At 33.0% G+C, this 27508-nt stretch overlaps 1 protein-coding gene, 1 long non-coding RNA gene and 1 other non-coding gene across 7 annotated transcripts in view; 2 read left to right on the top strand and 1 right to left on the bottom strand.

Annotated features, from left to right (window-relative positions):
• Positions 1-25868, bottom strand: part of LOC100745689 — a 43858-nt gene extending 17990 nt beyond the window's left edge. Inside the window, exons 1-8 of one of the 5 annotated variants that reach the window (XM_024364517.2) lie at positions 25464-25868; positions 8981-9078; positions 8501-8750; positions 7273-7414; positions 6898-6912; positions 5457-5602; positions 5108-5205; positions 4571-4780 (exon numbers count right to left, since the gene is read on the bottom strand). In XM_024364517.2, the coding sequence (XP_024220285.1) occupies positions 4571-4780; positions 5108-5205; positions 5457-5602; positions 6898-6912; positions 7273-7414; positions 8501-8699 (810 nt within the window). In that variant the 5' untranslated portion in view covers positions 8700-8750; positions 8981-9078; positions 25464-25868. Of the gene's footprint in view, positions 1-4570; positions 4781-5107; positions 5206-5456; positions 5603-6897; positions 6913-7272; positions 7415-8500; positions 8751-8980; positions 9079-25463 lie in introns of those variants that run through there. The other 4 variants (XM_033318506.1, XM_033318509.1, XM_033318507.1 and 1 more) reach the window with 4 other exon arrangements.
• LOC117151164 lies at positions 8991-24362 on the top strand. The gene is made up of 2 exons (XR_004460874.1): positions 8991-9088; positions 24281-24362. It is a non-coding gene; the product is annotated as an uncharacterized LOC117151164 (long non-coding RNA).
• Positions 25869-27208: 1340 nt separating the features above from the next.
• On the top strand, positions 27209-27281 carry TRNAR-UCU. The gene has a single exon. It is a non-coding gene; the product is annotated as a tRNA-Arg (tRNA).
• Positions 27282-27508: the final 227 nt, after the last annotated feature.

Below are 27508 nucleotides of genomic sequence, written 5' to 3'. Positions count from 1 at the left end.
TTTTTTTTTTTTTTTTTTTTTTTTTTGTTAAAAATCGTCGATTGTAAATTCGTAAATAACGAAATTGTTCTCGGTACCAAATATTCTACTTCCAGATTTCGGATTGTTATTTCGAAAAAGTGCGGCTTTATATCTAATATATATTAATAAAGAGTAATCAGAGTAAATATACATAGTGTCTACGAGTGAAATAAATGTTAAATACTCGAATTCGTGATTCAAGAAAACTATATATTGTATTACTCGATTAATACGATCGAATAAATTTCTACCTTTTGCGTAATATTATTTGCATCTTGTTTCGGAGAAACGAATTAGTAGTTCGAATAAACCGACTTAGAATTGATCGAGGGTATAATTCTATTATAAATGTCGATATGTACATATCGAGAGAAAATGTACAAATTAACTAAAATTCACGTTGACGACTTAGTAAAATAACTAAAAACAGTAGATGTAATCGTATTCTATCACTAAAACTTTTTTTTATCCTTGAACTTTATAAACTTAGTAAGAAACTAGTATTTTAGCTTAGATAACTTAGAACGTTCTGGAACTGTAGTTGCACCGTCAGTAAGCGTAACCGCAATACATGTTCCCTTAGGGATTACAAATTCACCTTACAAGTGAAGTTCTCGAAGTTCAATTCGAAAATTCAAAAATATTTGGAACTTTGCACAAACGTAGTTCATGTGATGCTAATAACGGAATAATCTTTCTTCCTGCTGGAAAACAGTCTTAGAGATGAAAACACCCCCCGAAGAAATTTCGACTTTTTCTTTGTGGCCTATATTGTGGATATGAGAAACTAAAAAAAAATGTTTTCAAAATTATTCTCTCACCAGCCATAATTTTTGGAAGTTTTATTTCTTTTTGTCATGCGCGTAGTCTCCAAGGAGTTTTTTATAAATATACGAATGATTTGAAACAACAAAATTTTTGAACACACAGGATCGAAGAGTGTAACATGCAACGCTGATCGCGAGCTCTTGCCGAGCTGCGCTAGCTGATGCAAATTATTTGTATTAATTAAATTAAACTAGTTATATTAAATTATATACATAACTTCTTATATCTACAAGCATAGTGATATAGCAATGTTTATTTTTTATTCCCTTTTTTATAAAATTTTTATTTACATATTAAAATTCGTCTGATGAAAATCATACAAACAGTAAATATTTGTATAGAGTTCTCCGAAGAACATTACAATTTGTACTTCATTTGTACTTTTTCTGTATCTTGTATATTTTCTTAAATATTTACGGTAATATGAACAGTCAATTAAATTTCTTTGGGGCTGTTTTCACTCCTAAGATCGTTTTCCAGCAAGAAAAAGAAATTGTTCCGTTATTAACGTCCATGAACTACAATTGCGCAAAGTTCCAAATGTTTTTGAATTTTCGAGTTGCCGAACTTTTCTTGTTAGTGTTCTTCAATGAATGGTCACGACACAATTTCATTTCGGTTGATTTGTATGAAATAAATTTAACGGAATAGAAATTTTGCAGTGAAGTTTGTTTTTAGAACACGATCGATGTTTCTTCGTCGTAACGTTTGCACAAATTTTTGCTGCAACTAAAGTTAACCTTGCGTGTTAATGGGACAAGGGGGTCGTTTTGTAGTCATTAAGAGTAGATTATATTTTCTTCAAACAGAGAATTTCCGTGTTGAAATCCATAATATTGTGCGCAGGATATTCATCAGTCTGAATTTCAATTAATTTGCGACCTACATTCAGAGAAGTTAGCTTTCCAATGATTATTGAGCATGATAGCTGAAAGCTATTGCCAAAATCTATGCCGACAATAGTAACAGCAGTAGACTAATCAATAATCGATAGTCTTTCATTGTATTCAAAGACTATAGTGTGGTTTATATCTATCTGTGTGTATCAGGTAGATTTTTATTTGGAATTTTTACTGGCTGAATGATATAAATAAATGAAATCATATCCTGCTGTAATATTGCGATGTTATAAAAATGTAATAAAAAAGAGAGCCATAATACGGTTGTTAATTTATACTTTAGAATCTAATATTTTTCACGCAACAGTTTCCAAAAATCAGTCAATACATTCAAATGTATTTCATTGGTATATTATTAACATTATATATTATATAATTTTATCGTGGTTTTTGTTGCTACTAAAACTATCCAAGTTCTATTAGACTCTTATAAAACTGTTCTTCATTTTTACTTTGTCGTTACAGAACCAAGATGTACGTCACTTGTATCTTATGTGAGTTTCACGTGAATAATCTACAGTTTTTCGGTGATGTTTTAAGCATCGTTTCACTCCTTGATTTTTAATACTTCAAGCTACCTGCGCGTCAATTAGTCTATAAATAACCATACGTATATACCGTCAATTTGCGGAGATCGTATTCCGAAACTGAAGTTAGACGTAGACAAGTGGGCACCGCTTAAACGAAAATATAGCTCTCGGTTCAATATTCGATCCGATACGTCTTTTTGACATACAGCTTTCGCTGGAAGCGGATGTCCCGTCTGTTACTGCGATTACGTGCACTGTCCAATTAAATCTCTGTACCATCTAATTAAATCGATACTTCTGATACGTCTAAACATTTCTTAATTCGTATGTTAAATTACGCATATGAATCACTTCGAAATAACGTTCGCCCGATATGAATACCGATATCTGAGTAGCCGTGCAATTTATATATATCGTTCGATGATATTGTTTCGGGAATTTATCGATACACACATAAACGTACATGTCTCTCAATTGTATTCAAAGGATGCCAGATTGAATTTTTTAAATGTATTGCATCCTGCTGTGCAATTAGAGTTTGAATGTCTTCATGTGTGTATACAAGTATAAACGTGCTATAAAAAGATCTTATTTAAATATATCGAGTTGTTCGAAAATTCATAGTTTGACAATCGTTCGACGTTTATTCTATTATATTATGTAAAAAGGAAAAATATGTATCGATTACATAAGAATGATAATGCTACTAAAGTGATATAAATGATAATTCAGTTGTAACTGTTCTTTACAGTTGGAAGGAACAGTTTACAGTTCGAAGGAAATTATACCGACAATTAATCGATCGAGTAGATTAATGTACGTCAAACATATAATTTAAAACGTAGTTTAATTATATAGGGTCTTTTTCAGCACAACAATGCCAATGTATTCTTTGCTAAACCTAAACCTAATCCTGGAACGCTGTGTATATTTTTAGTTTATTTCAAATTTCCATATTTAATATTATTATCAATTAATATTATAATTATCCGGTTCGTATAATTCCCGGAAAGCTGATATTTCGAATGTTTTGCTAATCAAGAAAATCATATGTTTCAATAATAATTCAATAATAATTTTCGTTTCGAAATTAACAAATAATAAATTAACAAATAAGAAGGATATTTTGTCGCACTGTGTTAGTAAATTAAATTAACACTAACCTTACCAGGTCCGGTCAAATTTCAAATGGTTTCAAAATTTAATTTAAAATTGTACGTTCATTGTTACTTCTTTTGTTCATCTAATTTTACCTAAATTTTTATATTATTCGATTAATCAATTTCTCAATCTCTTTGTTTGCTTCTTTTTTTACTATGAAAAATTCATCGTCTGGCTTGTTTACCGCGACAAATTTACATGTTTTTCTAAAGTTTTTTGCCTGGAACCTTAACTCTGAACTCAAATAAGATCTAACCAGCTGTAGTTGCATACATCTAAATGCGGTGTGTGTTTGGCTAAGCACTTGAATAATCTGACGGAATCCATGTCAGGTAACGCATAAACACAACGGAGTCTTGTCGGAGACTCTCAAGAAATACTTCTCAAGAATATACTCCCTCCATAATGAGTTCTCTGTTGCTAAACGAAATCTAAATGCAGTATCATTTTGAGAGTCACAGAGTGCAGGCCGAAGCCTATGAGAAATCAAATACGACAAGGAGTGAACAAATCTCATAATATTCAGTACATTGGTTCTGTATTTTGTTTTATCTCTGACTACGTCTACACGTTCAGCGAGAAATTCATTGAAAAACATACAAAATATAAGAGAGGGCTGTTGAGACGGACGAAATTCTAAGTCTAAAAATGAGCAAATTGAAAGTGAGGATGATTTGTTCGATTATCATCTCTTGTTCATATAACATATAAAAATGAAAACATATGATTCATTATTTTATTATTATTTAAAAATTATGCTGTGAATTGTTTCCTATAAATTGAGAATTTCTTTCGAAGAAACAACGTCTATTTCGTAACCGATCAAACGACCGGTTACGATAAGAATTGGTATATGAGAAGTGCCGGTACGGTTAGTGTTAATCGATTATTTTTGTACAGAAATGAATTTGGTAGATATTCATTAAAACTATATGTAGGTATAATTCCTTTTCAAGAGAAACTATCACAGAATTTTATATAAACAACTATAAAAAAAAATCAGCCGCTGCTATTCTCCTGGAAAAGTAAGCCTAGCTATTTGGAATAGATTAAATCGCATATTTGCGATTTTTTTGTATCTATCTAGTGGAAGATCGAAGTAGCGAAATAGGATGTATAGTTATGCGTTACCTGAGAGCAGGTGTGTTGAGTCGGATGTTGCGTGTATGCAGCGTTCGCCGCTGCGCATACCCCAGTCCCGGGAACCTTCAATTGTTCCTTGTAATCGGGTTGATACGGCAGTAACATGCGAATCTTTCCCCAACGATTGAAGAACAGCGCTATCGCGCCTGCCCAAAAAATCAACACTAACACCACGATCCCCACTTCTACGCCACGGACCTGTAATTTAGACGTTCCTTCGATGTTCATTTTACGCGTCTAATTTTTCAACGACTCGGTCAACAGGATTTCTATTTGCATTTAGATTTAGGTACCTTCTATTCGAAGTGAGAATAACGAATGAAAGAAGAACTGGAACAACAGACGAATAATTACGTGAACGAAAATAGGAGAAAACACAAAAAATATTTCTTTCTGAAAATATAAAGCAGATATATAGGAGACTTCAAAATTTCACGAGTTTAGAGATATTTTCAGATTTTTAAGAGATAAAAAGGTATGTAATTAGTTGAGATTGTTCGAGCAACTATGTATTCCTGAACTTACTTGTATGTAAGGTTGTGGTTGTTGAGAAGAGGGTGGAGGAGGTGGAAGGGGACCGCCTGTTATCGCTTGTTCCGGGGGAAAGGATGTTCGTGGTGGCTCTAAAACATTCCAGTAAATAATACACACCTTTAAACGTGTACTTGTAAGGTGCTATCAATAAGTGCCATTAATAATGGGTAATTTATTTGAAATTTTATTTTAATTTCTATTTCATTGAGAGTTACTTAGGATCATGATTCTGATAATATAAATCAAGGCTCTTAAAATCGCTGAGATATGCCCTATTCTGCATAATTACGATATCTTCTGTATAGTTTTCGAAAAGAAAGATTAAATAAGAACAACTTACCAAGTGTACGGAAGACGATTGGTCGACTTCGAAATCTTTTGCCGGCTCTCACAGCAGTGACGACAAGTTGATACTGTGTATCAGCTCTGAGACCGCTCAATGTAACAGCTTCACTATTTCCTGCGACCTCCGTCACCACCCTGTAACTAACCATAATCCTGTAACACCACCTTGCCATTGCAATCTGATTTCTATATTTTCTTTCTTTTTTTCGTTCTAATATGACCTCTATATATTATATTGACTTTTGATTTACATTTGGTACAAAAAAATAGAAATAATGCTTCTCAATTACGACGTAAAGAACTACGAGCAAAATCTGATTAATAACGAGTACTTTTCGTTTATTTATTATTTATTGTACATAATCCTCGCCTATTGGCTTAGGATGGACTTCCGGTTTTACATCGTTCTCTTATTGCCTATATAAAGGGTAATTAATTGGGTAATACGTTTAGGGGAGTTATCCTAAGATTATTATTGTATTAATGTATTATATTAGCGTATGATTTACGATATGGTTGTGTACATCAAAATATTTAAACGGGAGGTTTCGTATTTTCTCAAGGCCTCGAAAATTTTTAATATGATGATTTGATGCGACAAATGAGTAGGTACCGTAATTAAAAATTATCGTTTCTATATAAAAAGTAATTTCTATGACCGTTCGTAAACTGCGCCGTAACTACTTGATTAAAATTTACCATCAATAGCACTCAAAATAACAGTGTTGTTTTCTATATATTCACTGTGATAAATCATTTTGTGAGACATGTTTATCGTGCAGAATTTCGCAGAAACAAGTCCGTGACTACATTTTTCATGACAATTTTCTACCACCTGCACAATTGCTTTATACACTGCTTTGAAACTCTTCTGCTATTATAGAACTATCAATTTGTGACATTTCAGTGTAATATTTTCAGCGCGCATTCTCCAGATGCAGTACTATCGGAAAATGCATAAAGCGGAAAATCGATTTTTTTATGTATGGTCAAAAGCAAAGGGCCTGTTGAAAGGAAAAGGAGTACTACATATATTTCTAAGTTTACCAAGTGTTTCGCATTGGAAACGTCTTCAAAGCCTATTCGCGTGTTCTTTGCAACAGCATGACATGTAATCTCTAAACAACGGATGATTTTTCATATTCTTTCACAACACACAGTTTCCTATAATATAAAAATTAACCAAGTAAAAAGTGCTCATGTTACTAAAAGTCAAGTGCCTGTTTAAAAGATTAAGTGGTACAGAAATTAATGGAGTAAAATGCTACTGGTAATGTTGGATAATTGGAAATAACTTGGCTTTTTATGTTAACCTATGCAGGGCTCCTTTCAAACAAGTATTTCTTTTACGACTATATAATGAAGTTATATACTATCTTGGAGTAACGTAAGAAGGTAAGTAATGCCTTAAGGAATACCTTAAGAAAGCTATGTACCTGTCACTGTATTTCCTGTGCCGCAGTAGAAGTAAAAGCATCAATTAACATTAAGTCCTCCTTAAAAAATTGACATCAAAAGACTGATACCAATTGATAAACGAATCAAAGTATTCGCTCGTGATATTTGCGAAATACACGAAAATTTCAAAATGTCATGCCATGCATGATCGCGAAGTATATTATATAAACTTATTATGAAAAATATATAAAAAAGCTGTCGTACGATATTAGTCTTAGAACTAGCATCAGTTTTAAAACCATGCCTTGGATTCCTGTTTCCTTATTTAGAAGTTGCAACAGTACTTATGCTACTTCCCGATAGTACATGCAAAAGAACGAAAATATGTGGAATACCCAAATCTCCAAACGCACCTCGCATCGGTTGGCTTGTACATGACGTCGTATTTTTCAACTTGTTCGACCTGGCTGGTGCTCCAAGAAACGCGGACAGACGTCGGATTCAGGAACATCACCGTTATATTTTCCGGAACACCGGGAATACCTGTCACCGATCCTGGAGAAGCAAACACTTTATGAATACATTATAGATTCAATATGGAATAAATAACAACTAAACAACAAGTAGTACTATGGGTCTTTTTATCGACAGAAATTAGGATGCAAGTGTGACGGTTGTTCGATATACCAAATTTTTAACCATATGTCTCCTTACTGTTGAATCGGTCACAGTGGTCTCGTAAACTGGTTAGCTCAGTCTTCTGACCTTGCTTTTCTCAATATCTTTTATAGGACATGTTGAAAGAAATTTATAAAGTTTACATAGATGTCCCAATTCATTAGAAAACATGCTGCAATGACGAATGACGAAAGCATGACGAACAAGGAATCGCGATACTTATCATCGTTTTTGTAGAAAGCGGACATTAATTTAGACTTAGCATCTAAAAGAACATTGAAAGTGATGGACGAGAGAATTTTTTTCTTCGTTACTATGCTCTCCATCATGGCAAAGAATAGAAAATAGCCTTGAAAATTTGCAAAGTGTACAATATTATAGTCTCACTATCGTTCTCTTTGAACTAGAGTACTAAAAAGAAGAAAATTTAAAATTGATTAAATTAGTGAAATTGAATTTGACGAAAATAGACAAACAACGAAGATAATAAAGTTACGTTGATTACCTCGTATATAATACTATAATATGTTTCTCGAACTGAGAAAGATTCTCAATACGGGATCCTCGATAAATAGGGTCCGTCGCTTCTCAATCAAATAACGGTTCCTCGAAATGGAAAGGCTTGTGATATTTTATATAACTGTATTATCGAGCCATGTTTTCATGAGATTTCGAGCATCAAAGGAAAAAATTGTATTACATCGAGAAAAGACAAAGCAATATAGCGAAAAGCATTTATACTTTCGTAGTTGCGTTTAGACTGAATTTTATCGGAATGACTTCAGCAATTTTATCTGGCAGACGAAATGAATTTTACTCGCTGATAGTAGTTTCGAGTCAGCAAGAAAAAAAAGAAAGAAAGGCGAGAGTAGCTATATGTACGAAATTTTAACTGGCAAATATGATTATTTATTCGAAAAATATTACAATCGAAGCAAACGTATTAAATAAAGTAGGGCATACCTACAAAACCAGCTCCTTGTAGGAATAGTATAGTGGCCCAAAGGACCATGCCGCCAAAATGGCGGGCCAGATATGGACCGCGTATTCTTTCACGCACGCGTTTTCCACTTCCGCTCTCTCTCAGATATGTACGAGTTTGTGCCTTATATATAACTTCTGGGTAATCTGCACGTGCACCTCTCTGAAAATTGATGCTCATCTAGCCTCCTCTGCCGTGCTGCATTCTTCTTCTTTCATTCCACCATAACCACTATAAAAAACAATTAATAACGAAAAATAAACATTCGAATATTACGTTACTTATAAAAGGTGATTTTGTCGTAATATTATTAATTTTACTTTACATTGCTACGATACATTTCCTACATTAATCATTTATAACATTTTATTAATTAAAAGTATTCGATATTCCGTACTTTTCTCATAAAAGTTCAAATAAACTTCCTATTAAATTATAGAAATTGCCCGAAATAACAATACCGTTATTGCAGGATGAACTCGAAAGATTTCCAGTCGAAACATTGTACTTGCATCTCTTTATCCAGATAGGGTACGGACAAATTCATCCCAGTCGTAATCTGAAACATAGTTTATGGAATCTACATTGATCGACTGTAATATCGTTCTTTTATAGCGAAAGAAGAATTATCTCAACACACGTCAGAGGTAGTGAAATATTTTTCAAATCAAATTAGATATCGTTGCAATTATCAAAAAGCGATACACCGTATTACAAATAGATTTGCGTGATCCATTGTAGAAAGAGAAGCTACCGAACTTAAATTTTTACGATATCAAATAAGAGAAACAGCTTTTACACATTTCCGAATATAAAACGGATATTAGGGTAAACGTGATAAGGATCGATTTGCTTTGGGGCTGCGTATTAGTGACAATTTGTGCGTGAACACGATACAAATCGTTAATAAAGAGGGGCGTACGTAGGTGCTGACCTTTCCGCGTTGCGTGGCACGCGCACAAACACTGTAAGTATGTACTCATGTACCGGTCTGTACCAGCGAAAATACTGAACGATGCCCCGTCGCGTTGGTACTAGCTAGCCGGCCGCAAGCCTTCGAGCAACAAATGAAGCTTGCGGTTTATATTGGCACGCCTTTATACGCAGTCTCGAGAAATTATGCTTCTAAGCTCTCGCGTACGATGGTATCGTGCTGCTTGCCCGCAACTTAGCATGCTTATCGTTGTCGTTACCAAGTTTCCAAAACATTTTATGACCACTCATATTCCGGCTATTATCGCTTTATTATTACTTTATTGTTCCGCTATTGCTTGTTCCGCTGCGCCATTGTAAGTCGTATATCGTCAGTTTAGCCACATTACGTGTTCCGTAGCATATGTTTTTTAACTTCCCCCCGTTTATCCCTTTGTTCTTAAAATAATTTTTAGAATCCTCTTGAAAACAATTTCCCATTCGGTAGATCAATACAGACATCGATTGGCATAAATACATATGCACAGTTTATTTATTATAACAATTATAACAAATTATATTTCACTCGGGCTAGTTAATAACAAATACTTCAATACACAGGGATGAAACAGATTTTGAATAGACGTAATAGAAACATTTGTATTTCTATCAAAATATTGTATCAATTACATTGCTCTGTTGTGACAACGAGCTCTCGAATCGATGGCAATGGAACAAATAGTTTTTAGCGGATTTCAGAGAGAATTGTACTATTAATTGACAAGTAAACTGTGTTTTGTGATACGGAAATTCTTGAGGAGATTACGATTAAATGAATGAAACATTGTTCCGATCAAAAACAAAGTTTGGATTATAAAAATAGCTGCTGAAATCGAGGTGGTCCACGTCAATGAACCTTGCAAGCTGAGTCATCTGTGAAATTAGCTCCGTATGGAAACGTAAAAATATCATTGTTATTGCGTCCGAAAGAATCCCTATCAGGAAGAAAAAGAGTTGTTAACTAAAAATTGGCTAATTTTAATAGGCGAATATTTTTGTGACAACATTTCAAAGTTAGAATCTCAAGAATGAAAACTAATTAAAACATTTACTGCAGATGGAATATTTCATTTCTTATGCAGTACTTTTAATTTGTGATGAAATCGTAGTTGAATGAAACATGTCACGCAAATAAAATTCTTAATTTCAAGTACTCGATTATCGGTGGTTTCTTCACATGCATAGGCACATAGTTACAACGAAAATAGTAACGGATATTCCGCATTGCGGTAAATCCTGTCCATCTATCTTCAGGATTATATTATACAGATATTTCATAAAAACTAAATGATCTAATTATCGAAAAATTTAGCTATGAATTTTTTTTCCTCAATTTGTCTAAATCATTTTCAAAGTGATTCGAACTTTTTGTTATATATACATACAATATATTTGTACATATATTCGGCACAATTTGGAACGTTTTGAAACCACGAGTAGCAGTATAATTTAAATCGAATCCTATTTCTTCCTTCGAAGTAACAAGGTGGCCATCTCTACTCGTCGAAGTTTCTGTTATATCGCATAATTTATATGAAAACGGACTTCATGCGTTCAGTTCATATTCATCTTCACTTTTGCTACTTGAGCTAAGTGACGCAGTGGTAGAATGGTTTAGCCTCGTTTGAAGTGCTATTTCTCTTGCTGTTGATCTTAGACTATTTTCAGAAATATCCCTATTATCGTCAATTGCATTTTATTATTGAGCTACCTAAATACGTAAATAATATGCATACATTCAAAAACAACGCTAAACAACACTTGATATACACGAACCTAATATCGTTAATATTCAATCATTTGTGATGACTAATTCATAGCCTCCTCATTTTCTTTTAATTGGCACTTTTTTTACACTTCATATATCAGATGAGGAATTTATGGGCCCTGTGATCTCTTAGTGATCACGTTTTCTACATTTATCTCCGGTCTCTGCTTCGTTGAGAAAACTTTTCAGACACTCATCGACCTCTTTCTTTTATCTTGTCGAATTCAACCTATCCGGAGTTCTTTTTTCATAAATTTTCATATAAATTTATTTAAGCTTGTAAGTATGTAGACAGCGTTTGATCTCTGAACGTTTAAAATACGAATAAAATTTTTACGCGCGTTATAAAACGTAGTTAATAAGTGTATGACGACCACGAATACTTGTGTATAATATAACATTTTTTGTCTCTGTCATATCATCCAGAATGAAAATGCAGGAATAGAGTAGTTCGCAAGTAAGAATACAATGTTGGAGCTGAATGCTGTTTTTTCCGATTGTCTTGGAAGCTCTCCAATTTCACTTTCTACGGCAAGTTGTCCAACGCATTTGCACGAAACGCAAAAGGAACATCTCGCTGACATTTCCGTTTCTATTTTTCGCCTATGTTCCTTCTTGTTTTTTAGCTTAAAGCCCAGTGAAAGCCGACGAAACGTTTAGCTAGCTGTAAATGTCTGACTTTCGCTTTCTTCAAAGAATGTGATCATGAGCAAACAGTTGTAGTCACGAAAACTCAAGGCGTACAAGGTGCTTTGTGGTATACTTTCATGGTATCTATACTAGGCCAGGCTACAACTGCAGTATCGCTCAAAATAAGTCGGAATAATGCAACGAATTCTTCATAATTTAAGGGCACACCTTGTATTAGTGTTTATATTGCCTAATGTTTCTTAGATAGGCGCTACAATTTATCGTTTGTTAAAAAAAACATTGACATTGTTGAGGATATCGAACGGTGTATGCATCGACCTATTTTTTGTAAACTCTAATATTTCATTGAAATAATGAATACACGTGTATTACGTGTTAAAGCTACAGATCCTTCAACGATTTGTTTATTATCGTAAATTGCTGATAATCATATGAATTATTAAAAAATACGTTACCGAGTGAATTTATAGGGATTTCTTACCAAGCACTGAATAAAAAGTAAAAAAGCTTCTAAGACAACTGTATTTGATGTTTTTAAAGAAAGTTTACGCGATTGCAATGCAAATATTCCAATTGCTAATAAAGTTTTTTACACAGAAAATTTGTAGCAAGATATACTAAATGAAGTATCTACTTTTCAAAAACAACGCTTTACTTGAAAAAAAAAGAAATTTATTCTATTACTATTAACTCTAAAATCAGCCCGTTCCTGTTGTATCGCTAATTTCGACTCACCCTGTACGAGTGTTGGAATTCTGTCACCAAGGTAATGGCACGTGCTACCACTTGTCCATGATTTATCTACAGAACCTCGTTTCGTCATTGTGGCTGAAGATTAATTTTCAAGCAGCCTCACTATTCTCATTGAATTCTATAACACTATACTCATTGAACGGATAGGTATCCTTGTTTCAACACCTCATTGCTTGTCCCGTGTACGAACTACATGTATGTATATATATACAAGTGCACTACAAGCGATGCGTGCAAAATTACGACAGTATTTTATTCAAATATATTTTGAAAATATTTTTCTTGTTTCCAAAAAAACAGAATATGTACATCTATCTAATTCCTTAATTTTGTTCGATACGAAATGGATTACATTACTTGAATTAATGATAGTATTCGTTGAATTATGTATCTTGAGAGGGACAGATTATATCAAAGTTACGAGAAATGATTAGATAATGGTTGATTATAATTATGACACCTTTCCAATCGTACTGCAGTTGATAGTATTAATTGAAGTAAACGCGGTGATGTAATAACCAATCTTTCGTGAAATTAATTGCGCGATACTATACGCGCGATACTGCGTGCAAACATTGTACAATGTTATTGTATTATTTTATCCTTAATAAATCTGCTACACACCGCTGGTTAAGATCGATTTTATGCATGCAACGAGCTAATTGTAAATGATAAACCAACATCATTGTTAAATATAGAACAGGGATTTTCACTTTCAAACAAAGCAGAAATTCGGGCGCTCACAGTTTACAGCAACGAGAAAGACGATACAGTAAAGAGATAAATATAGTAGAACAGAATTGTTATTAGATGCATGCTAACGCCTAGGCGCACCAACACTTACTGGCCGCAGCACCTTCAAATTCCCTTCTGCCTTCTACGCGTACCTTTTTTCACCCGACAGCAAAGAAAGTGCTATTTCTGCTGTGGGGAAAACCACTTCCCCGGGAGATATGCAAGGGAATGGTAATGGTAGCTCGAAGAAGTCGTACGACGTTACAAGAATTGTGTGCTCACATCGTCGAATTTCCGACTGCCGGAAATAGAAGAAATAACTAGGTGAACCGAAAACTGACATGTACATTTATCCGAAGTTCACATAGTTCTACGAATTAATGAAGCGTCAATTGATTTCGTTATAATATTCTTTTTATTATGTCTATGATCCTAAAATGTAATTTATCTAATAGCTGTTTGAGTATGCATATTAAAAATAAATATTTTATGTTGATATGTTTAATCAATTAATAATTAGAGAGGTAATAATACTTTCAAACATGCTTTAAAATAACTCCATTGTTTATTTTATATGAATTGTATATGTATATCAGTGTCAAACAGTTCAGAGTATTAATTATTCATATTCATATCATAGAATAACTTATCTGTATTTCGAGGATAAGAAGTACTTTTTGTTGAAATAAATAAAAGATCAGGCTAAAAATGGTTAACCAAGTAGTTCTAGACTGTTTACACTAAATTCTACATTTTTAATATTAAATTTAAGATTATTCAGGATAAAACAGATGCTTTAAGGAATCAAATAAAATTTTTATGATAAATAGTAATTTACTATGGCGCTCAATATCTTCGAAACTTGGTAAAATTGGAACATCTAGATGGAAGAATAAACAGCGATGAAAAAGGATTTAACGAATCCTTGGAATTTCATTTTATAATCACAGTGTTAAGAAATAGAATTGAATAACGTTAATTAATTGTCGTGTTAACGTAACGTTGGTTCTTAATAGGCTAAAGATTAAAAAAGCCATTATCGCTTTCTAGAAAATTTTCGCAAAATTAATTCAAAGAAGATTAATACAACATAGTATCGATTACTTATTTCCACTAGTCTCTACTATCATTATTTCCCTAAGGATTCAAAAAGTTGTTCCTCTGATGTTTACAGGATTCCAGGAAGAATACAGGAATTATCGAGCTCCAGAGCAATTCGATTGTGCGAAGAACGTAAATATCTTCTTGGAGATTATCTTATCCATTGAGACCACGAAGAGATTTTGACAAAATACATAAAACGACGTAAAATCAAGATATTTTGAATCAACTAACGTGAGCATAGGATAATGAAAACGATAGCTGAAAATAGATGGCTTAGTAATTATCAAGATCAAGCTTTTCAATTCACTTTGACGTTGCATACGCGAGCAATGTAATTATGCTGATGTATGTAATAATATTAGCATAATTGACTCTAACTTGGCTAGTCGCATAAACAACTGTACCTAAATTTAAATCCACGTTCGCTGTTGGAGATTGAATTAATTATGGCGGAGATTAATAAAAGATGAAAATGAAATGTAAATTCAGACGTATATTAGCAAGAAAAAATATTATATTAAAGAATACAGAAAATAAGACATCTGCCTTTTCACCTGTAAATTACATTTTTAATTAAAAATTTTAATAAATCCTTATTAATTACAGGATGAAACAATCGCGTTTTACAAGAATGTTCCAACACTTAAAATGTATATTCCATTAAAAAAGCAATATATCGTTGGAACGTGCTTTTTCTTATCTTTATGAAGTCATGCTGTTATAAATACTTAAAACTTTTTGTTCCTTATCTAAAAACTAATTGGTACTATAACCTGAAAAATTTCTATGACCATTACGAAGCCTTGTAATCAATTCGAGAATATGCATTTGGCACTCGTTCAGAAGCCGTTAATTTTGTCCCCTCTAGTTTTAGCCATAAACACAAATTTTATTGGCTTGAAAAATGTCTTTATCAACTGAAAATAAAACGACAAATAAAAGAGTAACAAGGGTCACACACAAAAGCCACATAAAAACTACCTTGTTTGTGCTGTAGATGTGGGTACACAGATTATAGCGCCATTTAAAGCACCCAGTACATTTAATCCATTTTTCATCCCTTTATGTCGCTCGACAACTGCTTGTTATACCTACAAAGCACAGGTCGCATTCTATTCGTCTCAGAGGCGAAATTCAGATCCGCAGAGGAACAGTAAATTAGCCACAAAGTCATTTTTCAATAAAATTGCTTTAGTAGCAATATTCTTTATTAATATGTCTTAATTAAGAATAAATATTCTTTTCGCTCATTATTCCCTTTATTTTGCCCTTTAATCGTGACACGATATCTCATGGAACCAAGAACTTTTCTTGCTGAGCTATTGATCGAATTACAATATTCATAGGTAGTTAATGATGGTGGAAGCTTTGAACAATACATTTCCACGTTTCTTTTGTATTACGGAAGAGAAATCTCTTTTTACGTTCGAGTTATTAAATTTCTATTGATTATCCTGTACATACAAATAACCTTTGTATTTTCACGAAGAAAAAGGCACAGAAATTAATATCATATAAATAAATATCGTGAGAATTTCCTTCCACAGCATTTATAGAAAACAATCCCATACAAAGTTTACTCTTCTTCTACACATTTATTAACCTACAACTTACCCTTAACCTACAACTACGGGCATAGCCCGTAGTAGATGATCGGACCAAACGTAAATATTACGGCCATTCTCGAACGCAAATCGTAGGTTAAGGGGTTAACTATAACTACGAGAAGTGAGAAAGAGAAGTTGTAGTAATTTGAGAAATAAAAGGACGATCATTTTGTTGCGGGTTCGGCTTAGTCCGGATTTCGGGGAAGAGGGAAATAAATGATGATTGAGATATGACGACAGAGATGGTAATAACGTCAGGAAGGAATTTAAATTTTTGTGAAAGAAGAAGATGCCTATGGTTGTGACCAGAATCTGCGTCAAGGAAAGCACCTGTCTCTAAGGAGAAAGAGTTGAAATGGCTAGAAGAAGGAAGGGAGAGATAGAACGGGAAGCTAGTCTGAGATCGAGCTTCGGTTGAATCTGTGGAAGTCGTAAAATATAAGAGTGTCGTCTTTAATCCGTGTAAAAGTCGTTTGCGGCTTGTATTTTCGTTCTTTCCTCTTGAACATATCGATAAGACTGACTTTTTCCTGGAAAAGGATCCCGTATCGGTCGAAGTTTAAGATCACTTGATAAATTCTACGAAAATTGGATATTACAGTAAATTTTGTACTGGTGCTAATATATTCTTTTGTATAGGTAACAATAATTTATCAATTGATAATATTATAAATATTTCTTTTAGAAGTTTAAAATTTTTCGTCAAATAGTGTAATTGTATAATTTAATAAATTAATAAAAGAAAATTCTGGGCACGATAAAATGTCAATTGAAAAAGACAGAGATAGGAAAATATGAGTTTTCATTAAAAGATTTTCTTTCCAATATTATTTTTATAACAATATTAAAACGATTAATTATTGGATACTCGACGTAAAAGAGGTGAATGAATTACGAATATGCTTCCATAATACGAATTATCGCTTGTTCGAATGGTCAATGATATTGATTAGGGTAAGAAAATGAGCGCAAGCACCGTAGTCACTAATGTGCCGCACTGGTACGTAGGTACTTGTATATATACTATTGAAAGTACACGGCTTCGCGTACCCCTAAGCGATTACGTTGGATAACGTGTGCCACACGACAACTAGGCCGATGCTACGTCAGATTGGCATTAAAATGTTCCGAGTAAACTAGAAACGGGACTGCAACGATTTCTATTCTATCAAACTATCAAACCATCAAACCGTTCTATATATAATTGCCCCTTTTAGATATATTACCCTTTGATATTTCGTGATATATTATATTACAAATTACGGTGAAATATATTCGAAGGATCGAGCAATCGACGATTCGATTATTATTACAGGTATATATCAAGCGGTTTCTAGGGTAAATATTGAAATCTGTGGCAAATCACGAGACAAAGCAATTTTATAATTAAACAAAGTACTAATTCTGTGATTAATCCAATTCAGTTTCATTTAATATGTACAGGACTTTCATTTAAATTGGATTGCTAACTATAAGAAAGATTAAAGAGGGTTTAAGGGGAAAGAAATTATATTACAACGACATGGAGATTCAAATTAGATACGTAACAAATTTTCTTTTTCGAAGTGATTAACTTCGATCTCTGATTTTATCGAATATTTATTGATTTTAGTATCTAGATCTATGTACTTGAATCCGTCACGGACTCGATCAATTGTCTAAATTTGTACACCTGCGCGCCTAACAAGCTTAGATATAAAATTTAATAGTTCACTATCCGAATATATAGATTTAGATTCCTCAGACATTAAGCTATCAACATGAGCTTTATAAAGTATTTATCTTTATTATTAGTTTCTATGATAGTGGATTAAACATGGAAATCACTTCAAATGGTACTTTTGCGAGAGTAAAATTGATTGGATTTCGCAACGCTATCGGATTTCTGTAAGATTTAACTTACTTTCTGAAGCTTATAAAAATCCAATCTCGATTTCAGATTGATTTTCTGACGCGATATTTTTGTCTGGAATGCTTTGATACAGAAGAAAAGAAAGAAAACTATGTGTATCTCGCACAGTTTTATGTTACGGCGCACAAAAATGTTTAACCGTGCTATTCTCCTCGAGTCTATATGCCTCGAAAAATTCAAGCGGAATGCTCTTTCATTGAATTATAGGTCAAAAGCAAGATTGGTCAATATCTTCAATAATAATATTTTAAACGAGGTTATTGAAAGTAGTTAATGGCAATAACGGTAAGAGGTATAATACTTGAAATGAAACTGGAAGCTATTTTCTATAATTATTCATTTGGTACAAATGAGAAAAGTAAGAAAAGTGGATAAACAGAGATCTGCTTGATCTAATTGCAAGCGACAAGTGAAAGCCAAGTTGAAAGAAGATAGTCACTTTGTTATTTCGAAGCGATAAGGGTAGATTACAATATTGGTTTTCCAACAATAGAAAAACCAATACAAATACATAAAATACATCCTTATGTACTTGAACACACGACAACCTTCATTTACTATAGAGTGTAATCAATGATGCACGAAAAGTATCGAATACAAGCCTAATAAGAACTACTGTGTGCGATATATTTGAGTTAGCGAAGAAAACTAAAACTGAATATTCTGTTCTTATACTCCTTATTATTCAGATAAATATAACCCCTACCGTATAATACGCTGCATACGAGACTTTGCATCCTATTCAAAGAGGCATTCAAAGAGGTGTTTGAGACCTATACGTATGTGAGTAGGCTTTGAAATGTTGGAAAGACAAAGGCTGCTTCATTTAAAAATGGCACACAAAAATGTTCCTACATCATTTTCACATGAAAGTTCTTTTCACTCTAGATTCACTGTTTATGATTGTCAGCGATAAACTAAAAAAATATTAAAAGCATGGCAAATTTTCATTCATTAACTAATATAGCTTTATTCTATACTTAATCGATAAAGTCGCATGTAACAAAGATAGTAATGAGATCGAGTGACCCCCGAAATTCTATGACAAGAAAAAGAATTGCATGACAGAGCCCTCTTACACAATGAATATTATTAGCGAAATACAGATTACAAGTTACTAGTGCTAATTAATTGTTTCATGTAATAGTAACAAGTTTAATAATAAAAGAAGTCTTATATTAGATTTTGAATTATAACCCAGCTGATAATATCTTACACAGCAAAATTATAAAAAATTGCAAATTATAAGAATATTTTGTATTTTTCTACAGAAATCTGTCAAAGTATTTGCATATAACCTACAACTTGTCACTTGGTAATTCACCAATATTATTAATTATAAATTATTGTGCAAGAAGATGATCTGTGTGCGATTAAATATCGTGTTATTATGTACCTTTTTATACAAGTCTTAAATTCCTTCTGATCTCGTTCATTATCCTCGATTTTTAAGAAAGCCATTTCCTTTCACGAGTCAGACAGAATCACTTGTTCATTCTTATATCGAGTTTGTAATAAATATATCCACGTTTAAAATTCAGATATTTATTTCTTTGAACGTAATATGAGAAACGATTACTCTGCTGGAAACACTTCACACAACACGTGGCCTTTCCTAAAATTCACGGCTTTGTGTTTAAAGGGTTTGAATATACTCGACCTGCCGCCAGGCAAAACATCCCCACCAGCATGAAATTTAAGGACATAACGGTGGCCTGGAATACCATTCGATTGTCGAAAATTGAAGAGACATGTCAACTCGTTTCAGGTACGTAACCTATATATTAACTGCATAACGTGTCCACTACTTTTTTCTCTATATAATATTAGATATTAGGTTCGTTTGATTACTAATTTATTTGTCAATTTATAAATATTATTACAGTAATGTTAAATAGCCTTTCTTTAAGCTTTTTTGTACTTTTCTCTTCGATCGTGTATTCAGCTATTAGACATGTCGATAATCTGTAAGTAAGTACACAGCATTAGTTGCTTTTGATACAAATTTTGAATTCGATTATTGTTTCATCTGAATATAATTGGTAGTAAATTATAACTTATTTTATACATTTCATGTATGAATATTATCTTATACAGTTGTTTTAAACTCCTGGTTTCCTTTTGTACAGATTATTGGTTAATGGCGAGAAAAGAATAGGAGTTTAAATATGAACAATTTGACAATGAACAATCAATTTGATGGCTTTTTATGGAGATTGGGTAATGTTTAATTCACCTTAACGGAAGCAGTCTAACGTTTTACCACTGGATCTACTAAATTTTTCACTTATAAAATAAATAACATGCTGCAGAAGTTACTAAATTTTCATTTTCTAAATTTCTATATTAGAATCCAAATTTTTATTATTATCATTATTATTATTCCAATTTTCATTACTGTTATTAGAATTATATATCTAATAGATATTAATCTTCCATTATTTCAAACTTTCTAAATAATGAACATTAGTTTACGTTTTGTTACAGATTTTACGTAATTTCCATTTCGCCAATGGAATTCGACTTGGAATTCGATGATTTTTCCGTGATAACCACCCTTGTGTTAGAAAATGTGAATTCTTACACTCGTGATAACGTGAGATTTTCTAAGCTATTACAACATCGATGGTAACATCCTCCGCAATCTAGCTGTGAGTCACATGCATTTTTGTTTCTTTGGTCACTCAATCATGTCGTACGATGAAAAATCCCAATCGACACGAGTGATTGGTTGTATTACATAGAACTTTTTACGAATATAATGACCACCATATATTTATCATGCAATATTTATCAGTAAGTAGTAACATTTCCTTTTTCTGTCTTTCATTTATTAGTGTTTTATTGGAGATAGGTCTTCTTGCATAACATGCTCTTTTATATACGTTAATATCATGACAATAATTTATTTTATTTCATCTTTTATTTCATTATAATATTATTATATAATATAATATTCATTATTTATTACATTATAATATTATATATGATTAAATTATTTGATATTCATACATGTTATATACGGAAAAATAACTAAAAATGTAAAAGAATTGAAATTTAATTATTTCTATATAAAAATATTCCGTATTAAATTTCACGTGCAAGAAGAATCTTCGTGATAGTCAGATTTCGGAATCTAAGCCACGCGTTTTGAACACTGCTTTCATATATTCGAAAATATGTTTTGACAAAGGAATCACTGGACGCTATTTTCATTAGTATGTAATTTGTAATCAATTATTATATTGCATTGTGTTTTTCCATTGAAATTCTTTTTTTAATGCACTACTGAATTCTCAATAATAGAATAATTTTTCTAATTCAAAGTAAAACGAGGAAATGCAAACTGAAATATTAATAGCTCGTTAGATAAAAGATGGGTACATTAATTATTTTTAGTTCAGGATTTTCAGATTTAACACTTTGTACGTCTATTAGCAGTTTCCCGATCACGTGCCTAGGTGCTACATGGGTAAAGGAAAAGCAATGGGCACGATGACCGTAGTTCATAAGTTTATAATAATATCTCAGCGACGGTAGCTATGCGTTACTGTATCGTATACGATGTATTTTCCACATTGTATATATGTGGATAGATTGTTAAATTGCGTCACTTCGTTTCGTCCCTTGATCTATCTAAATATCATTATTTTTTTACAATACATATACAGTCTTCCAATTATAAAATTATTTCTAATTAAAATTGAGATTATACATATTTTTATTGCGCATTGGTTTTACGCAATGGTGGCTAGTCATCGCCAGTTGACTTTGGAAACATAAATAGAAAATGGTACGTAAATTAGAGTGTGAAAGCAATAAAACTCGGGGGTATTGGAGGCGCCCCAACACATCCTCTCTCGTGTAGGCTTCAATACCCGGCTGATATGTGTGATAATCGTGTATTGTGCGTGTGTTGGTGTATTTGTCTTTTGTCATTTCTTAAATATAGGGTTAGATAGATAGATAGCATATTCTGTGATGTGCGTTAGTTATAAGTAGATATGTGTTAGTTATAAGTAGGTATCACCAGGGCAGATTGATATAGTCTCTGATCGGGTAAGCGCATTTTCGTATAATCAATCAATCAACCTCTGAAATTATTATTTGAAAAATAGATGATGAAATTGGCACAAATGGAGAATGATAATCGTCTAGTTTCGTCTATCGATTTTTCAAATTTGACGATTTTATCACGCTATCGCGATCGTAATCGCGAAATAGGACTCGAAACGCTCGTATATTGCTCGAGGTTCTATATATACATGTACGCGTGTATGACCAACGATCGTTATAATCGTTGTTCGTATATTTGGGCATTTAGGTTTCGTGATTTATCATTAAAAGTAATTTTTTGTTTGCGATCTCGAGCCTAGATTTAAGTTTCAGCATCGTGTCCGAAGCAAAAAGAATCCTTATAAGCTCGAGAGACTCTATGGCAATTTGCCATAGAAGAGGGCAACTACTAATGGCTTTCCATCCAGAGGATGAAGAGTCATTATTGTTATTACTTCGTCACTATGCTCGCTTTTAGAATTTTAGCTGTAGTAGTAGTATTTATAGTGGTAGTGGTGGTCTATTTCTTGGCCAACGTAGATGTTGGTTCACCTTCATATTGGGCAAATTGCGCCTTTTTTGTACTGCCAGTAATTAATTACTGTTACGACTGAATGTCAATTTCAGTTTCAATTGGAGTTACGATGGAGTGATCGTGGTCGCTTCAATGTCGCTAATTATAATATAATTATAAAATATTATAATTATAATTATAAAATATTGCGATCGTCTTTAATATGTTTTATTATGAATTGTTAGAATTTCTAATGTTTTATTTTATCTAAGGCTGAATTAGAAAAATTGTGACTTATAATTAATTTTGTAGTGTTGCATTTTTATGGCTATTGCAAATATTTTTCCGTCTAATAATGCAGGAAATATTTCTTTCTTTATTTCTACAATAACTACTGTTGAGCAATAATTTCCGTATCTGACTACTACTTGATTCAAAAAGTTTCAGTTTCTAGCTTAATAATACTTTCAAAGTTGCTGCATTTTATTTTTCTTAAAGAATAACACACAAACAAAAATGCAATTTCTCGGATCATTTATTTTGATGAATATAAACTTAGTAAAACAACTTTGAAACTACAAAGATATCAAGTCTTCATAACACTGAAATCATCAAACTTTTACAATCACAAGAGAAGTACGTACTGATTAAATAGTCCTTAAATTTGATTAAAAATTTTCAATTTTAACAAAAGTTATACTATTGATATTTATCTTGGAACGATATTTGTTATATAGATAAAATCCTTAATGAAGTGCAATGTTGTTTAATTCCTTCACACGTCTCATAATTTTGTCATGGAATGTTGTCTCCTGTGTAGTTGACAAAAATCGATTGGCTATTTTAGTCTAGTGGGGATCGCAAATGAAGATACACTGTTTTATGTCCAAATTACGTAAACAACGTGCGACGCATGTGTCGTTCACGCGAAATGATTCATGATTGCTATCTGCAAGCTTAAATATCTTTTCCGAAATCGTAATAAAGTCATAACTTTTCTCATTCCAATAATAACAGTTGTAAATCTTTTATTCCAGCAATAAAGTATGATGTCGAAAATATTTGAGAGAAATATCACGGATGACTTTGCAATCGTGTATCAGCTATAATTATAGGTACTATGCTTTTATACATTTGTTTATATTGCAATCAATTTTAATGAAAAAAGTGCAAAATTCATACAGGTTTAGGTATTAACTATTCTCCATGAAATAACGGTCGATAATTCTTTATTACAAACATCATCCACTGCAGCAAAAAGTTTGAAAAACACGTAATATTCCTGCTCTTTTATGTCTGTTTAATTGCACATAACGTTTTTTTGTCAATAATCGTAGAACTTAATTTAATCTCAAATTGCAATTTTCAACTTTACGCGATCTCCTTCGCATAAAAATCTGCTTAATACTTTTATATTCTCCTTTTCACAATCAGTTCAATGGAAGTAACTTTATTGTCCATATCCATAGAAATATATATGCATGTATATATTTCTATCTCTATTCTAAAATATATGGATCGGTGCATTAATAAAATGAAAAAATCAAGTATCGTTTGTGTAATTTATGAAAACTTGATTGCATGTCAAGCTATCTCGACTTTCATCCAAAACATTCAAGACAAAGGAGATGTAAGCTAACAATAAGCATGGATGGAAGAAGTTCTTCCTTTATTTAAAAAAACTTACAGGTGACGAATCGTAATCGATGAAGACAAATTCCTCTTCTCGTGGAATCTTTCTTCTGGAGATTCGAAACAACGATAGGAGTCCGGAGGAACGAAAACTGATGTGCTAGCAAGAATAGTATGGATTTTCTATTGAATCGTCCTTCCAAGTATATAATTTTTCTATCATTAGAAACTGTTTCGTATAACTTATTTCATAACGGTGCGATGGTATGTATCAGTTTCCAACAGAGACAGTGATAAATCTGAGCCGTCGAAGTTTTCAAGTTCTAACAAGCACTAAAATTAAACGAAATTTTGATAAATACTTTCATGAAGATAAATAGAGACAACGATAGTACAATATAGCGGAAAAAAGAAATCTACAGTGATACAACTAAAGAAACCGAAAACAAAAAACGAAATACAAAATAGGAGGTCTCATTTTATATTCAGACGTGTATGTATCTACCTTTTCAGCGTTCGAAAAAAGTAAAAGCGCTTTGCCATGAATGCATATAAAATTCATTATTGCTTGAATGCACATTTAAATATAAACATATAAATATGCATTTAAATAAAACCAATCATTTGCGTAAAGCATTTTCACGGAAATCAAAGAAATCTTTTCATCTGGATATGTCAAAATATTGCTGCGGAAACGATAATGAGACGTTTCAACGATTATCGAAATTTTCTGTGATGAAAATCTCAGCTGATCTTCGCGAATTCACGCATTCATAATTTGACGCGCTTCCAAAGCACAAGCAATCTGCAATCAACGTTTATTGTTAAACGAAGCAATGCGCGGCAATCGAAATGCATAAAATTTGACGTTCGAGTCGAACGAAAACAAAGAAGTTGGAGAAACAATGAGTGAAAAGCAAAATAGAGAAAAATCAAACTGTATCCTCTCCTTCGATACAGTGCATCATCAAGTATTTCAACGGTACGTACGTGACAATGTTACGGATCGTACGCAATGGTGAAATGTAATCGCGCAATGTCACTGCGAGAAGAAGCTAAAGGTCAGTTTTCACGGTGAAGGGAAATTAATCGGTCACTTATAGATAACTAGAGTCATGTAAAAATGATAAGCACCAAGAATAGCGTGAATTCTGGAGCACACTTCTTTAATAACATTTTTATATCAAATGCGATAAAGTATCTCACGAGATCGAGGATTTGTGTCGGAATTATAACTTACGTCGCAAGCGTCTCGTCTCCGAATACGGAACTTATATACAGAACAAACTGTCGATTTACGAGTGACACAGTACGGATAACCGCGAATCAGAGAAAACACACGAAATCGCATAGAAACGGACGAACATCAAATTCACGGAACAAGTTGCATAGCTACCATGGATGGCGAAAAGAACTCGACTACCGGTTTTGGATTCGGCGAACAGAATTCTTGACAGTTCGAGGCTAGAGACGGTGTGACAGACTCAATGACACTTTCCGAAAGATAGAAAAGTATACACGAAGAACCTCGGACGGAATGTAATGGTACGCGCGCGTAACGCCTGCTACGGAGGATGCGGTACCACTGAACGCTAAGGGGTTGCCGCTTCATAGGCGTCCCCGACTCGCTAGGGGCTGCTAACCGTGAGGCCAGCCAGGGTTGTCGGTAGTTGTAGTGGTGTGGTACTAACGTCGGTGGTGGTGGAAACGAGTATCGAAGAATCACACTGCACGGAGCCACCTGCCGATGCGTGACATGTACCAAAGTTTCGCTTGTCGAATCGTTATCTGTTTACACACAAAATATCAGCGTAGAAAATTGCTTGGAAAATACCGATTATCTTATTGTAAACGAGATGATTCACACTCATATATTGAATGTCGGATGTTGTTGTTTTGTTTTTGGCACAGGATTAGTGTCTATATTATAAGATTTATCAACATACGTGATATTGTATCGATGTTCTTGTACTTTTAACGATTAACCCTTTGATGGTGTAGTTAAATGACGAAGAATTCAGAATGAACGATTTAGAAAATAAGTGTTTATTTGTCGTCAACGTCATTTGGTGTCAAATACAAAGTATTTTTAATTCTCAATCTGACAATTTTCAGTCCTCATTCTCTTGCGTCGTTATTTTCAAAATTCATTTCTTCGTTCTCGCGGTTCATAACTCACAAGCGTACGTGCGATGATCAGATTGCACAAGTGCGAAGTTTCTAGTTTTTCCCAATTTTCCATTTCTACTATTTTCTCCGGGTCTGTCTTTATCTATCTCAACTTTTGTCTTTCCTTTTCTAATACTATTTCATGTCCGGAATTGTTCCATGCAGTAATTGCATCGGCACTGGAATCTTCGATTCTCCTGAATCTACGTCAGACTATTCCTTGATTTTTCTACTACGTCACTCTGTTACATGTACTTAGTTCATTACTACTGATCGTTATACAATTACGATATGTTCAGAAGTTAGACGTTATTAAAGATGGTGAACACGTTAAATGTTTCACTTTGTCTATTGTGTTTACGCGATAACAAATAATATATTAAAATATCAATCGATTGGATTAACCTTATCCAGATTAGATTAACATTCGCTGATTAGATTAAACTCTTATGACATAAAATACATTTGTATATAAGATGTTAAATTAAAGTGTTTCATTTTATGAAAACGAGCAACGGTGAATTTCAAAGACTAAAAATGGATAATTATAAAAATAATTGTTGATAATTGTACATTCCTTTTGCCAACCATATGTGTTTAGTAAATATTTATTTATAAGCTCCCAAATAGTTCTCCGCTTTTCCTGAACACTTATTTAGGTTATGTCACTTTTGAAATATATGCGCGATATATCTAGCCATACGCATATTCATATTTTAGTCAAACGTACCTTTATATTTTTAAACTTTCATAAATATATTTTAAAAAATGGTTTTTATGATTGACATTTTGCATAAATTGTTAACCAGCATCAAGGTCCCTTTGGCGCAGAGGATAGCGCGTTGGACTTCTAATCCAAAGGTCGCGGGTTCGATCCCCGCAAGGGATGATGTGTTTTGCATTCAGTAATAGAAAATTATCTTTCTGAATTGCTAGACACACTATATGTTTTTGAAAATGTCATCGTAAACAGTTTTAACTCACCCGTCGTAACTACATTCGTTCGTACAGCAGGTAGTAAATTTTATTTTATGTCTCAATCGATAAAATTACTTTTTAAAGAAACTTTTAGCATAAAATTGGAACGAGAATTCACGCGTATTAATAACGACTCTC

Source organism: Bombus impatiens, unplaced genomic scaffold, assembly GCF_000188095.3.
Source record: "Bombus impatiens unplaced genomic scaffold, BIMP_2.2 scf_0099, whole genome shotgun sequence".
Classification (NCBI taxonomy): domain Eukaryota; kingdom Metazoa; phylum Arthropoda; class Insecta; order Hymenoptera; family Apidae; genus Bombus; species Bombus impatiens.
The sequence above is the reverse complement of the archived record's forward strand: the minus strand, read 5'-3'. Positions and strand labels throughout refer to the sequence as shown.